This window comes from Onychostoma macrolepis, chromosome 20 (genome assembly GCF_012432095.1).
Source record: "Onychostoma macrolepis isolate SWU-2019 chromosome 20, ASM1243209v1, whole genome shotgun sequence".
In the NCBI taxonomy this organism is placed as follows: Eukaryota; Metazoa; Chordata; class Actinopteri; order Cypriniformes; family Cyprinidae; genus Onychostoma; species Onychostoma macrolepis.
The window spans coordinates 24,190,294-24,203,668 of NC_081174.1; the positions used below are offsets into that span (position 1 = coordinate 24,190,294).

Below are 13,375 nucleotides of genomic sequence, written 5' to 3' on the forward strand. Positions count from 1 at the left end.
AAATAAAAAAAATAAAAGCTTCCAAGAACTGCTCAGATGTGGCTATTTAGGTTCGGGGTCAGTTTTTTTTTGAAGCAATGAATAACTTTATATACTTTTGTTATATCAGATCATCTTCTAGGACTGCTTGAAAGTCTTTTTTTGATCAGGCACAGAAGTTTTGATGTAGCTTGGAACGAGCAGAAAATTAAATTGACAATTTTAGTCTCAAATTAAGGATTTTTAAACAGGTTTGTACACTTGTTTGTCAGGCAAACAAAATTAGATGCCTTTTTAAACAGAGGTGAGGCTCAGCAGAGATATTTGAACCCATTATTACCGTGGTCTGTTGCAAAACAGTCAATGATGTCTAGATTTTCCCACAATGCCTCCATGTCCTCACGTGTACCAAGCATGGGCCGCACTTGCGCCCTGCCGTTTCCAATGGCAAGCACATTATCTTCACACAGGAAGAGATGGTGGGGTGCCACTTCACACGTTACCTGGATGCCCTTTTGTTTAGCAGCTCGAATGATCAGAATCTGAGAAACAATGCATGATTTTAGTTAGTCACAAATCACAGGAATATGTAAAGAAACTGGATGAAGGCTTTACAATGAAGATAAAATAAAATGCAGTAATTAGATCACAACATAGAACAAAGATTCTTACCTCTTCTTTCTTGGCAACATGGCAGATATGAACGGGTCGCTGATACAGCTGCGCCACCATCAAGATTGCAGCCACCGTCTGTTTTTCTGCATGTGCCACAATAGGCAAGTGCTTTGGCCACTTTTCAAAGTGCTGCATGCAAAGAAAGTCGTAATCAAATTCTATCATGACAGTAAAACATGACAAATTGCATCATTAAAAATAAATGTAAAAATATTGAAAATAAAAGTGTGTACTTTAAAATTAAAAAAAATATATAAAATGTAATTTATTTTTAATTCATTATTTAAAAAAAAAAAGTTCAATTATTTAAAATAGAATACAACTTTTTTTTTTACATTTTAAATAAAGGGTTTTTATTTTGAGTAGACAAATATAAAACTAAAACAAAATTGTTGGTGCCGTCTTTCTAGATTTAAAAAAAGCCTTCGATACCATTAATCACGTAATTCTCTTATTTAATTTTGCATTTAATGCATTTAATTTTTCTGTAGATACCATTAAATGGGTAGAATCGTATTTAGCACATTAGACTCAGTTGGTTAGAGTGAAGAATCAATCAAGTGTTGTTCTTTGTCAGCAGGTGTCCCACAAGGTTCGATCTTGGGCCCACTTCTATTTTCTCTGTATATATGTATTTCGGGGCCCCCTCACAGCGCAGGGCCCGGTGCGACCGCAGCAGCTGCACCGCTCCAAAGGACGGCCCTGTCCAGATGTATGCGGATGACAGTAGTTTTTGTACATGCTAATAGTGCAGCTCAAGCTGCTGTTCAGTTACAGTGCATGAAAGGTGATTTTCAAAAATCCATAATAGGGGCAATGTAACAGCTCTAAGTGAATGAAAACATCCTGCAAAAGGTCTCTCAAAGAAAGAAAGAAAAAAAAAAAAAAAAAAAAAAAAAAAAAAAAAAAAGTCAACTCAATCATTGAAACGAATCGTTTTTAAAACGAATCCCAAGCCGTTTCATGTTGATGTCAACATGAAACATTAGCATATTGTTCGCCTACTTGTTAGTCTTTTTGCATTGGTTTGGCATCAGGCATTACATGCAAGATGAAATGAAAATGAGACCAATCACCGCAGATTAGAGTCACGCAAAGGAGGGATTTGGAAAAATTAAACGAATCGTTTGGGAGTCATTGTGCAAATAAGGTAAAAATAAGTGCATATACATTGTAACTTTATATGTATTTTGAAGCCTGTATTTATTATGTATTGATTAATTGTTTTATATTTTTAGGGTGATATTTTTACCATCGGTCCAGGGACTGCAGATGCAAAATAGCCTTCTGGCTTATTCTGGCACATTATACAGGTACTGGCCATATAATTAGAATATCATCAAAAAGTTGATTTATTTCACTAATTCCATTCAAAAAGTGAAACTTGTATATTATATTCATTCATTACACACAGACTGATATATTTCAAATGTTTATTTCTTTTAATTTTGATGATTAGAGCTTACAGCTCATGAAAGTCAAAAATCAGTATCTCAAAATATTAGAATATTTACATTTGAGTTTGAATAAATGACCATCCCTACAGTATAAATTCTGGGTATCTCTTGTTCTTTGAAACCACAATAATGGGGAAGACTGCTGACTTGGCAATGATCCAGAAGACGAACATTGACACCCTCCACAAAGAGGGTAAGTCACAGAAGGTCATTACTGAAAGGTGTGGCTGTTTACAGAGTGCTGTATCAAAGCATATTAAATGCAAAGTTGACTGGAAGGAAGAATTTGGGTAGGAAAAGGAGCACAAGCAACAGGGATGACCGCAAGCTTGAGAATACAGTCAAGCAAAGCCGATTCAAACACTTGGGAGAGCTTCACAAGGAGAGAACTGAAGCTGGAGTCAGTGCATCAAGAGTCACCGAGCTCAGACGTCTTCAAAGACAGTCTTCAGACGAAGCTGGTTCAATGACCATAGTGTTACTGTGCTTGATTGGCCAGCAAACTCGCCTGACCTGAACCCCATAGAGAATCTATGGGGTATTGTCAAGAGGAAGATGAGAGACACCAGACCCAACAATGCAGATGAGCTGAAGGCCACTATCAGAGCAACCTGGGCTCTCATAACACCTGAGCAGTGCCACAGACTGATCGACTCCATGCCACGCCGCAATGCCTGCAGTAATTCAGGCAAAAGGAGCCTCAACTAAGTATTGAGTGCTGAACATGCTCATACTTTTCATTTTCATACTTTTCAGTTGGCCAAGATTTCTAAAAATCCTTTCTTTGTATTGGTAATATTCTAATATTTTGAGATACTGATTTTTTACTTTCATGAGCTGTAAGCTCTAATCATCAAAATTAAAAGAAATAAACATTTGAAATATATCAGTCTGTGTGTAATGAATGAATGAATATAATATACAAGTTTCACTTTTTGAATGGAATTAGTGAAATAAATCAACTTTTTGATGATATTCTAATTATATGACCAGCACCTGTATATTTATGTATTATTGATGTGCATTGAATATAAAAATAAAAAAACTGTTGTATTTTGTTGTATACCTTGTTGTTTCCTTACCTCCATCCACAGAGAAACATTGTCCATTTTCAAAGTTGAGTATGTGTCATTCAAATACATCTTCAAACCAGCTGTAGAGCTTGCAATGGACGGAAGATGCGTAGCGTTGTCTGATGACGCCCCCACAAAAAGAGCATAATCACAGCGGCACCCGGCCTTGGCAAGCTAGACATATTCATGACAGAAAAAGAGTCCATAAACAACTTCCCAGTGGCATAGCGAATAAGCATTTCATAGCGCATAACTGACTCGCTGTGAGAATAATAAAAGATTAGGCTTGTAGCTTACTACTCATTGAAAATGTTTTAAATTATTTTAAAGCAGGTCTACTCAATGAATTTCATCCTATAATTAAATTTATTAATACTGCAGTCATTACTGAAAATCAAGAGCAGCTTTATTTCAAGTAACCACTTTCAAAAACAACCAGTTTATAAACCCATTTCTTTTTTTTTTCAACTATGTACACAAGAGAAATACATATAGTTATCAGCATATGTTGACGTAGTCAATGCAGCGGCACATGCCGAAAGCCCTGTCCGTTTTTACTTTCACTTTCTGTATAGTGAATTGAACGAAGTTAAAACGTTCACTGGCGTAACTCTTGCACAAAGTTTGCACGATGCTTATGTGATATCATTAGCTTGCCTTCATGGTTTAAAACAGAAATTTCCAATATTGCAACATAACACCCCAACATAATTTGCATTACACCACTGCAACTTCCCTATTTGATTTCATGTAAAAAACCAAGCCAATATGTAATTTGTTGATGTTACCTTCTGTGCCATAGCAAAGGAGCTGGGGTCAATAATGGCAGGGTTGGTATTGGGCATGGCACACACCATAGTGACTCCTCCAGCCAGGGCAGCAGCTGTGCCCGAGGAGAAGTCCTCTTTATAGGTGGCACCAGGCTCCCGCAGATGCACATGGACATCAATCAAACCTTTAGATATAAGAATAAATGGAATCAATCTCAATGTAATATTTGTTCTGACAACTCAATTACATCTGAAAGGATGTGGCCATACTCACCAGGTAAACGGATGAGTTTCTGCGAGGTCATGCTGTCTATATGAGTCTTTACATGAGGAGCCTGACCAATTTGCCCCAGCGCCTGCCAAGCCCACATACATTACAATATTCAGATTTTTAGAGGTACAACAGCATAAACAGATGTGGCCAAAACTGAGGTTTTCCCCAAGAAGGATCACGAAATGCCGCAAGACTAGTTAGACCAGTTTCTTAGAAGAGAGAAAAAAAAACCTTACACTTCCCAGAACATCCACCAGATAGCGCATGGACTTGTTTTATAATTTATTGACAAACTGAAACTAGCTTTAGGAGTGCTTCCTCTCTTAATTCCGATTCGATTCTGTCCCATTCTATTTTTTGAAAGGCACTGAAAAAAAAAAAATAGCTTGCCAAAAGCATGTAGTACCGCACACAGGAAAAGCATCTGTCATTTTAGATTTCATACAGGAAACACATTTTTTCTGTCCGGAACAGCAGGTGCATGATGTCTAGCTAAAATCGACAGACAGATAGACAATAAAAACAAATTTTACCTGTAATTTTTAAAACAAAAAAAAATTCTAAAAATAAATGTAAACCTGTAACTGTAAACATCCATAGCACTTACATTTTTAAATACTTTTTTTTTTTTTTATAAATAAACTACTGTTAAAATGCATTACTATTGATCATAACCTAGTTTTGGGGTGTTGGACAATAGGTTTAAATGTTTAGAACAGGAAACGTGTGCTCAGTTTAAGAGCTCTTACTGCATGATGTGAAATTAACAGTACTGTATATGTAATTATGATGATTACTTGTTTTAAAATTTTTTCAGAAAATCAAATGAAACCCAACTAACAACAATCTTTTGCACTTGTAATGCGGAATATTTTTATTGAAGTAATGTTCGCCATATATATATATATATATATATATATTTTCACATTTTTATTTATTTATTTTGATTAGTTTGATTGGAGTTGGAAAAACTCAGCAGGACAGTGGCCCTTCAGGACTGAAGTTGCCCAGCCCTGCTCTAGGAGGAGCTCTAGCAGAATTTTAGACAATACACACAAAAAAATTAAGATAGATAGATAAGATAGATAAGATAGATAGATGTATTTGGGTTATTGACATGGATATAACTAATTATGACAAACATGAAAGTGTGATTTGCTCTGTAGCCTGTGTGATAATGTCTTGGTTCTAGTATTTGTGCCTGCATATATTGAGGTCTATGGTCATTTGTTCACATCAAGTGGATGCAGGCGTGTATCGGCAATCATATAGCATTGACATAGGCGACATTGGAGGGGGATGCAGTTGCCCCCATATCTTTAGTCATGGAATCCCCGATGTCAGCCCTGCTGCAATTGGAGTGGTTAGCCAGGCCCAGGCCCGGTTCTACAGGAGTAATAGAAGGTATTACATACCCTCAAATGAAAGCAAAATCAACTGAAGATTCGCCAAACTATCCAGTGCATATTTGCACTATTTACAACGCGTTTTTGCAGCATTGAGCAATACAGCCAAATCACAGACATATCTGTTGATTTCTTGAACGCAATGATCAGAAAGGTTTTAGTTTATTCACTCACCACTGAAAGTGCCAGAGTTATTAAGTGCAGTTTTGCACTCTCTTGAATCACCTCATAATTAAAGTGCAGACACATGTAAATAAGAGATTCATTGTGCAGTTTAGAGAGCTTCATGGATTATACTTTGTGAACTTTAAAGAGTCACTCATCTAAATTCATCGCGATCTCACAGTGACAATAAGAGGAGCGTGCTTTGTGTACCTTCTAGGCTATAATCCATTCAGAATTTTTATGAAACTTATTACATACACGCTGCAAAGTTTCAGGAATGACATCCACATATTTATGCTGGATTAACTCTCGAAATAGCAGTGAATGACCATAGACTGTATAAAAGCATGGACGTAGTGTCAGTGACGTCACCCATAGGTTTCTGTAAAGCATTTTGAAGTCTAAAGTGGGCGAGCTGACCGCCACCATCTTGGCAAGCGCATCACCACGCGTCACACCCAGATAAACGAAAATGGGCAAAAAGGCAGCACATGGGTGGAGCTGGTTGCTGAAACCACGCCCACCAGTGGCGACAGCAGCGGCAATCTGGCCACACTCTTAATTATGCAGAACTTTAAGGGTCAATATAATTTAAACAGATTTAATTTAATTTAAAAATTCACCCCCCCTCACAGTTGTCATGAAGGGCAAAATTAGCTATACAGACGTTTTTTGCACCAGGCTGCAAACGTTTTTTTCTGCTGTAAAGTTGGGCATTTTAACATGGGGAGTCTATGGGATCGACTCCAGAGGCCAGTCGATGAATTGCAGTTTTAGTCACTTCCGTGTTGGCTTCATGAGAGAGAGCGGGAGGTTGCCGCTTGTGAATGACACCGTGATAACCATGGCAACGGATGGGATAACCCCAAAAAAAAAAAAAAAAACTCTAATGCATTTGTAATGGCTACATCTGTAGTGTAAACTTTTAATTTAATTTTGTTGGGTTGTTGACAATGTGAGTTTGTCACAGCTCACCTGAACAAACAACTTGGTGCACTTGATGTCAGTGATGAGTGGTACGGAGTAGTCAATGGCCATTCGACGAGTGCGGTAACCTTTGGTCACAAACGATGACAAGCGTCTTCCACCAGAGTTCCTCATGGACAAATTGACGACCAAGTCAAAATGATTCTCCTCCAGATAGTCCATGATGTTCCTTTGTTTGTCCTTACTAGGGCAGTCACTCTCCTCTTCAAAAGGCCAGTCCACTGCCATCACCTGATAGGAGACAGATAAGCAAACAGAATTCATAAAAAACGGCAAACTTCACCTGTTAAATTAGCTGTACAAGAAAAAAAAAAAACCCATCAGAAGTTAATTAGCAGATTTTTTTAATAAGTCAAAATATGTTGTTATTCACTGTACCTTGACTCCATGTTCAGTGTAGAAGTCAGCGGTGCCTAGACTGGCATACAGGTTATAACCCAAACTCTCCAAAGTCTGGACTGTTGGCAGAAGCTCGCTCTTATTCTGAAAGAATTTAAATTGAATACTTTTATACATTTTTCACTTAAAGGGATAGTTTACCCCAAAATTAAAATTGTCAATAATTACTCTCCCTCATGTCGTTCCAAACCCGAAAACTGACACTGAAGAGAAGAAACCATTCTCGTAGCTTCATAAAATTACAGTTGAACCACTGAAGTCACATGGACTATTTTAACAATGTCCTTACTACCTTTCTGGGCCTTGAACGTGTCAGTGTCGTTACTCTCTCTGCAGGGTCAAAAAAAGTTTTTTTTTTTTTTACATACTCTAGTATAGTGGTGCACATTTTGCGTGTTCACTCACTTTTATTAGTATTGTGAGTAATTTCCAGGAATTTTCTATGCATTTGTTAATGTGTTTTTAGATATGTTGACATGTGGATGCTAAAGTGATCTGTGAGGTTGCTAGAACACTGCTAGTTGGTTGTTTACTTTTACAGTCCTTTAAAGCCACTCCTTCAATATTAATATATGCAATTTGCATTATAAAAAAAATATGTTTTGCTTGTTTTATCACTGACCAGGTAAATCTTTGAAGTCCAAATGCTTAAAAGTAAGGTAAACCTCACACACCACATGATTTATGGTATATTTATCTGTGGCACAAACAGCTAATTTTACATTTAGTCATTTAGCAGACGCTTTTATCCAAAGCGACTTACAAATGAGGATAATGGAAGCAATCAAAATCAATAAAAGAGCAATGATACACAAGTGCTATAACAAGTCTCAGTTAGCTTAGCATAGTACACGTAGCAAGGTTTTTTTTTTTTAATTATATAATAAAAAGAAAACAGATACAATAGAAAAGGAATAGAGCAAGCTAGTGCTAGAGGCCTTTTTTGCTTTTGTTAATTGTATAATATATAAAATAAAAGAAATGGATAGAATACAAAAAAAAAAAAAAAAAAAGGAGGCTAGTGTTAGGTTTTTTTTTTTTTTTTTTTTTTTAAGAAAACAAGCAGTTCGTAAATGTGCAAGTCTAAAGTCCGGTACACACCAAGCCGACTTCAAAGAACTAGTGGCGACAAAAGCTTTTTGCGAGTCATTTCGTTAATTTTAGCAAAATATAATTAAATTACTTCCTTAACACATCTACTACTTACGCAAATGTTGATCACACTACAAACAATACAAAACTATAATGCTTTAAGAAACAGAAAAGATTAATTCATTGTTTACCAGGGTCTTCAGTCTAAAGTCTGTGAAAGTGATTTTGGGCCTCTTTGGGATGTGCCGTTCACTTGCAGAACGCAAGCTTCTAGAGGGCACATAAGTCTGAAGTATTGAATTTAGGTAAAGGGGTGCAGAGCCAGAGGTGGTTTTGAAGGCAAACATCAATGCAGCTATTGGTAGCCAGTGCAAATTGATAAACATGTTACGACGTGCATTCTTTTTGGCTCATTAAAAATTAATCTTTAATTAATCCAAAAAATTTAGGGTTAAGGATTTGTTAAAAGTCATAGCCTTATGTATGTAATGGAATAAGCAATGGTGATGAAATTAACAAAGCACAGCTTTCAGTAATGTGAATTAGAAAATTAATAGGAGCAGACTCAAATAAATCGACTTGCTGTAAAGTAAGCCATTACCTTATAAGTACCAATAGTGAGGAGAATATTCTTTTTAGGGATTTTGAAGCCAGTGCTGAGCATGGCTTTTAGATAGGCCTCATATCGGTTTTCCCCGAAACAGGCCACTTCTCCAGTGCTGGTCATCTCAACACCTAAAATCACATCTGCTCCAGCCAGCCGTGAGAAGGAGAATTGTGGAACCTGAGGGTTAAACGCAAATCAAGCTTATGTAGATCTTAAAAAAAATACTGAGATAGTTCAAATCTTCCCATTAAAAACAGACATCACCGAGATTTAAATACCTTAACCCCCACGATGCCATTCCCCTTCATCAGCCCGACAGTCTCAACTTCCTCTCCCAATATGACTCTTGTTGCTAGGGCAACAAGATCCACACCAAGTGTTTTGGACACAAAAGGGAAGGAGCGTGAGACTCGCACGTTGCATTCTATCACCTTCAGCTGATCATCCTGTTGACAGACACACATGATGCAGTTTCAGCACCAAATATTCTGAAACGCACTCATCCTAGCTTAAAAACAAAATAATTAGGAAAACTCACCTTGGCAATGAGCTGCAGGTTGAAGGGGCCGGTGACCTGAAGCTCCAGGCCGATCGCGTGAACGATCAACTTAATGCGCTCCATGGTTTTCTGGTTGATGTCTTGAGGAGGAGTCACCAGTGTGGCATCTCCAGAATGCACCCCTGCGTTCTCCACATGCTCAGACACCGCTATGGCAATGACCACTCCGTCACAGGCCACAGCATCCACATCTATTTCCTGACAGCAAAAGATCACCATCAAAAAAACGTTGCAAAATTTGACAGTGCAAATCCTGCCACCACAATAGCTTTTAATATAACACAGCAATACTACAAATGAGAACTACAGGATTCAAATAACACATAAGGATCAGTGTTGTTACTGGTAATGAAATCTATTACGTTTGTTTTCCTTAATTGGAAAAAAAAAAAAAAAAAAATGAGTTGAGATGAAAAACTGAAATTACTAAAACTAAAATAAAACAAAGCTAAATAGAAATAAAAGCAAAAAGACTGAAATGAAAGCTGAAAATAAGTTACAGGGTTTCTACACATTTCCCATTTAAAAATTCCATACTTTTCCAGACCTCTCAGTAGATTTTCCAGAACAAAGATCCAGGGGGCGGGGTTGAATCCACATCCAGGAGGTGGAGACAGGAAGATTTAGGTAAATGTAAGGTGGGAGGAGCTGGATCTAGATCCAACCACACCCCCTGGATCTTGTGTTCTGCAGTGAGGACCATCTCAAGATTTTCAGACCATATTTAACGAATGGTTCATAGAGCATTATTTTCAGCTTTATATTTGGTATATAGTACAGTCATCTGTAAATGTTTATATTTTCTAAGGTTTTTTTTTTTTTTCATCGATTTTCTCAGTATAACATACAGAGTCCGTAATATAAAAAAAATAAATAAAAAATACAGATGTGCATGGGAATGTTTTGCATGCTTACACATTACAATTTCTAATTTTATATAACCTTTGTGTATCACTGCCATCTTACTATGAATAAAAAGATAGCACGGATGCACATGAATTAACAGATCTACCTGCTCAAAATCTTGCTTCTCTTACGGTAGTGCCTCTAATATCAAGGCCTAATGTCCAATTTAACTCATCCTCTGTGGTGGTGGAGAAACTATGACACGAAATGGGCTGATGGGATAACATTTACCAAGAAACCACACTGCAAAATGGGCTGATGGCACAACAGGTGGCTCAGAGTGCATTGTCCTATATGCTAAATTTAATGGTTTCTTACGTGCACATAAAAGTCTGTATATTTTTGTTTTTGCAAAGGTCCTTGAGTTAAGTAATATGGTGCTAAGAATATAGTGTGAAAAAATCCAAAAAGCTTCTAACCTGCATTTTGCATAATGAAAGTGCACCTTGAATTCATTCAGTCATTTTTGGCGATCACTATAGAATCACTAAACAGCTGCCATGAAACCTCACTTCTTGTACGATAAATTTATTTTGATTAAATTCAGAATTTTCTATTAAAAAAACCTAAATAGGGGCAAATGTCTTGAAACACATTTTTTCCATACTTTTCCAAACCCCGTAGGAATAAAATAAGAACACTAAAAATCAATCGTTTTAAATTCTAAAAGTGAGTTTAGGCATAAGTTATACTTCTAATATTGAAAATTGATATTCTTTTTGAGAATAAAGGTAAACTAAAATGTAAGTGATAAGGGAAATGAGCATGAACAAGTAAATATATATATTTATAAATATAATAATGGACTGACACAAACAATATAAAAAATACCCAACATCAGTTGATGGTTATGTCATACAGGTTGTATATAATAGCCGAATTTACAGAGTCAAATCAGACGCAATCTCTCATGCATTCTCAATTTGAGCAACAATAGCAACTAGAAAGACAAATCAGGACTTGAAAGAGTTAGTGTAATATTCACACGTCTGTGATGAAAAACCTGTTCAAACAAGCAATTTTATATTTTGTGCCAACTAACAGCATTACCTAGTAATTAACTCCCATCTCTCCCATATACAAACACATGCATTTTACTGTTAACTGGAACTGCCTGAAGTTGGGAGCTGTGCGTGCAGACTTAAATGCTGTTTTTAGTGACAAACCTTGGCCTCCTGAATGAATTTGGAGATAACAACAGGATGTTCCTTTGACACAGCAACAGCACTGCTCAGGTACTTTTCCAGATCACTGTCCAAGTAGGCAACATTCATAGCAGCCCCACTGAGAACATACGACGGCCTCACTAAGCAGGGATAACCGACCATCTCACAGAAACCCACAGCAGACTACGAGAGAAATGTCAAGGGGTCATTTGAAGTTACATGCAATTATAGATGAAATTGTGTCTTCCTTTGGTTATTAATTTCACACTACACTTCCAGAGTGTCCTTGGTATTCCTTAGAGGTCAATAAAATGAATTATCTTTATATTTTACCTCAATATCAGACAGCTCTTTCCATCGGGGCTGGCTGATTCCTATGGTGTCCAGCATCCTGGAGAATTTGAAGCGGTTCTCCGCAGAGTCAATGAATTCAGGTGAGGTGCCCAGAATCCTGCACTGCTGTCTATGCAAAGACATGGCGATGTTGTTGGGCAGCTGTCCACCCATGGACAGAATTATTCCCTCTGGGTTCTCCATCTCATAAATGTCCATCACCACCTGTGATTAAAAGCAGGCAAATGCAATAATTATTCAATTTTTATTTAATTTTCATTAAATAAAATATACCAATTGCAATATTTTTATATTATTTTCATAAATTATTTATATTTTATTACATGTTTTATCATTATTATTGTTTATAATACGATTAATTTTAGGATTTATAACATTTTATTAGCATACATTTTATTAACATTTAATTTCTTACCTCAAACGAGATCTCATCAAAATACAGTCTATCGCACATATCATAATCTGTGCTGACCGTTTCTGGGTTGTAGTTCACCATAATTGTTTTGTATCCCATCTGTGAAATTAACCGTTTTCAAATACACACTGAAATTTCACAAAATAATGAATTTATGCTTCATTTTAAGCCACATAAAAGCTCATTTTTCCTTAAAACGGACGGGTCACCTTCCTCAGCTCCATAATACACCCAACAGCGCACCAATCAAACTCCACGCTGCTTCCAATGCGGTAAACCCCAGAGCCGATCACCATGACATGGGGCTGCTCGAAAACCACATCACTTTCTGAGCCGTTATAGGTCAGGTACAGATAGTTGGTGTGAGCAGGCCACTCGGCGGCCACTGTGTCAATCTGTTTGACCACTGGAAGGATCTTCCAGTCACGTCTCAGCTTCCTCACGGCCAGCTCAGTGCTGCAGCAGGGGAAAGAGCAGATTCAGCGGTCTACTGTGACCCATATTAACTATTGTTCATAAGAATCGACAGTTGTGATTTTCTGCATCAGCAGTTTTTCTGAGTACCTTTGCACAGCTTGGGCGATTTGTTTGTCGGAGAAGCCCAGCTGCTTGGCTTTCCTCATGACCTCAGGTGGCATGGAACTCTCATCCTGATTATATGCCTCTAGAAGTTTCTTGTGGTTTGCAATGTTCTTCATCTTGTGTAGAAACCAGTGGTCTATCTTGGTCAGCTCATAAAGCCGCTCAACAGTGTAGCCCACATGCAGGGCAGCTGCCAGAACAAAGATGCGCTTGTCTGTGGGTGTCTGCAGCTCCTTGGATATGAGAAAATAATATTTTTTTGCTTTCATGTAGTTTTTAATCAGCTTGTTGCTTGCATCTGACATGGGAGTGAGATGATAGATGTGTAACGCCATTACAGACCTCTTCAGACGCTGGTTTGATGGTGTGGTCGAAACCAACGCAGTTCTCATCCACCATTCTCAAAGCTTTCTGGAAGGCCTCTTCAAAGCAGCGGCCAATGGCCATCACTTCTCCTAAGATGGAAGAGAGTGCTGAATGAGATCACAACACACTGGATATGCGAGTTC

The 13,375-nt window shown here is 37.5% G+C and overlaps 1 protein-coding gene across 2 annotated transcripts in view; it reads right to left on the reverse strand.

Moving 5' to 3' along the window:
* cad (carbamoyl-phosphate synthetase 2, aspartate transcarbamylase, and dihydroorotase) overlaps window positions 1-13,375 on the reverse strand; it is a 31,715-nt gene that overhangs the window by 6,619 nt on the left and 11,721 nt on the right. For both annotated transcript variants that reach the window (XM_058755630.1, XM_058755632.1), the window contains exons 16-31: window positions 13,209-13,321; window positions 12,849-13,099; window positions 12,494-12,740; window positions 12,285-12,383; window positions 11,849-12,073; window positions 11,516-11,698; window positions 9,423-9,641; window positions 9,163-9,330; window positions 8,879-9,061; window positions 7,165-7,269; window positions 6,775-7,017; window positions 4,229-4,310; window positions 3,973-4,139; window positions 3,194-3,358; window positions 652-783; window positions 320-521 (exon numbers count right to left, since the gene is read on the reverse strand). In XM_058755630.1, coding sequence (XP_058611613.1) covers window positions 320-521; window positions 652-783; window positions 3,194-3,358; window positions 3,973-4,139; window positions 4,229-4,310; window positions 6,775-7,017; window positions 7,165-7,269; window positions 8,879-9,061; window positions 9,163-9,330; window positions 9,423-9,641; window positions 11,516-11,698; window positions 11,849-12,073; window positions 12,285-12,383; window positions 12,494-12,740; window positions 12,849-13,099; window positions 13,209-13,321 — 2,784 coding nt within the window. The remainder of the gene's footprint in view (window positions 1-319; window positions 522-651; window positions 784-3,193; window positions 3,359-3,972; window positions 4,140-4,228; window positions 4,311-6,774; window positions 7,018-7,164; window positions 7,270-8,878; window positions 9,062-9,162; window positions 9,331-9,422; window positions 9,642-11,515; window positions 11,699-11,848; window positions 12,074-12,284; window positions 12,384-12,493; window positions 12,741-12,848; window positions 13,100-13,208; window positions 13,322-13,375) is intronic.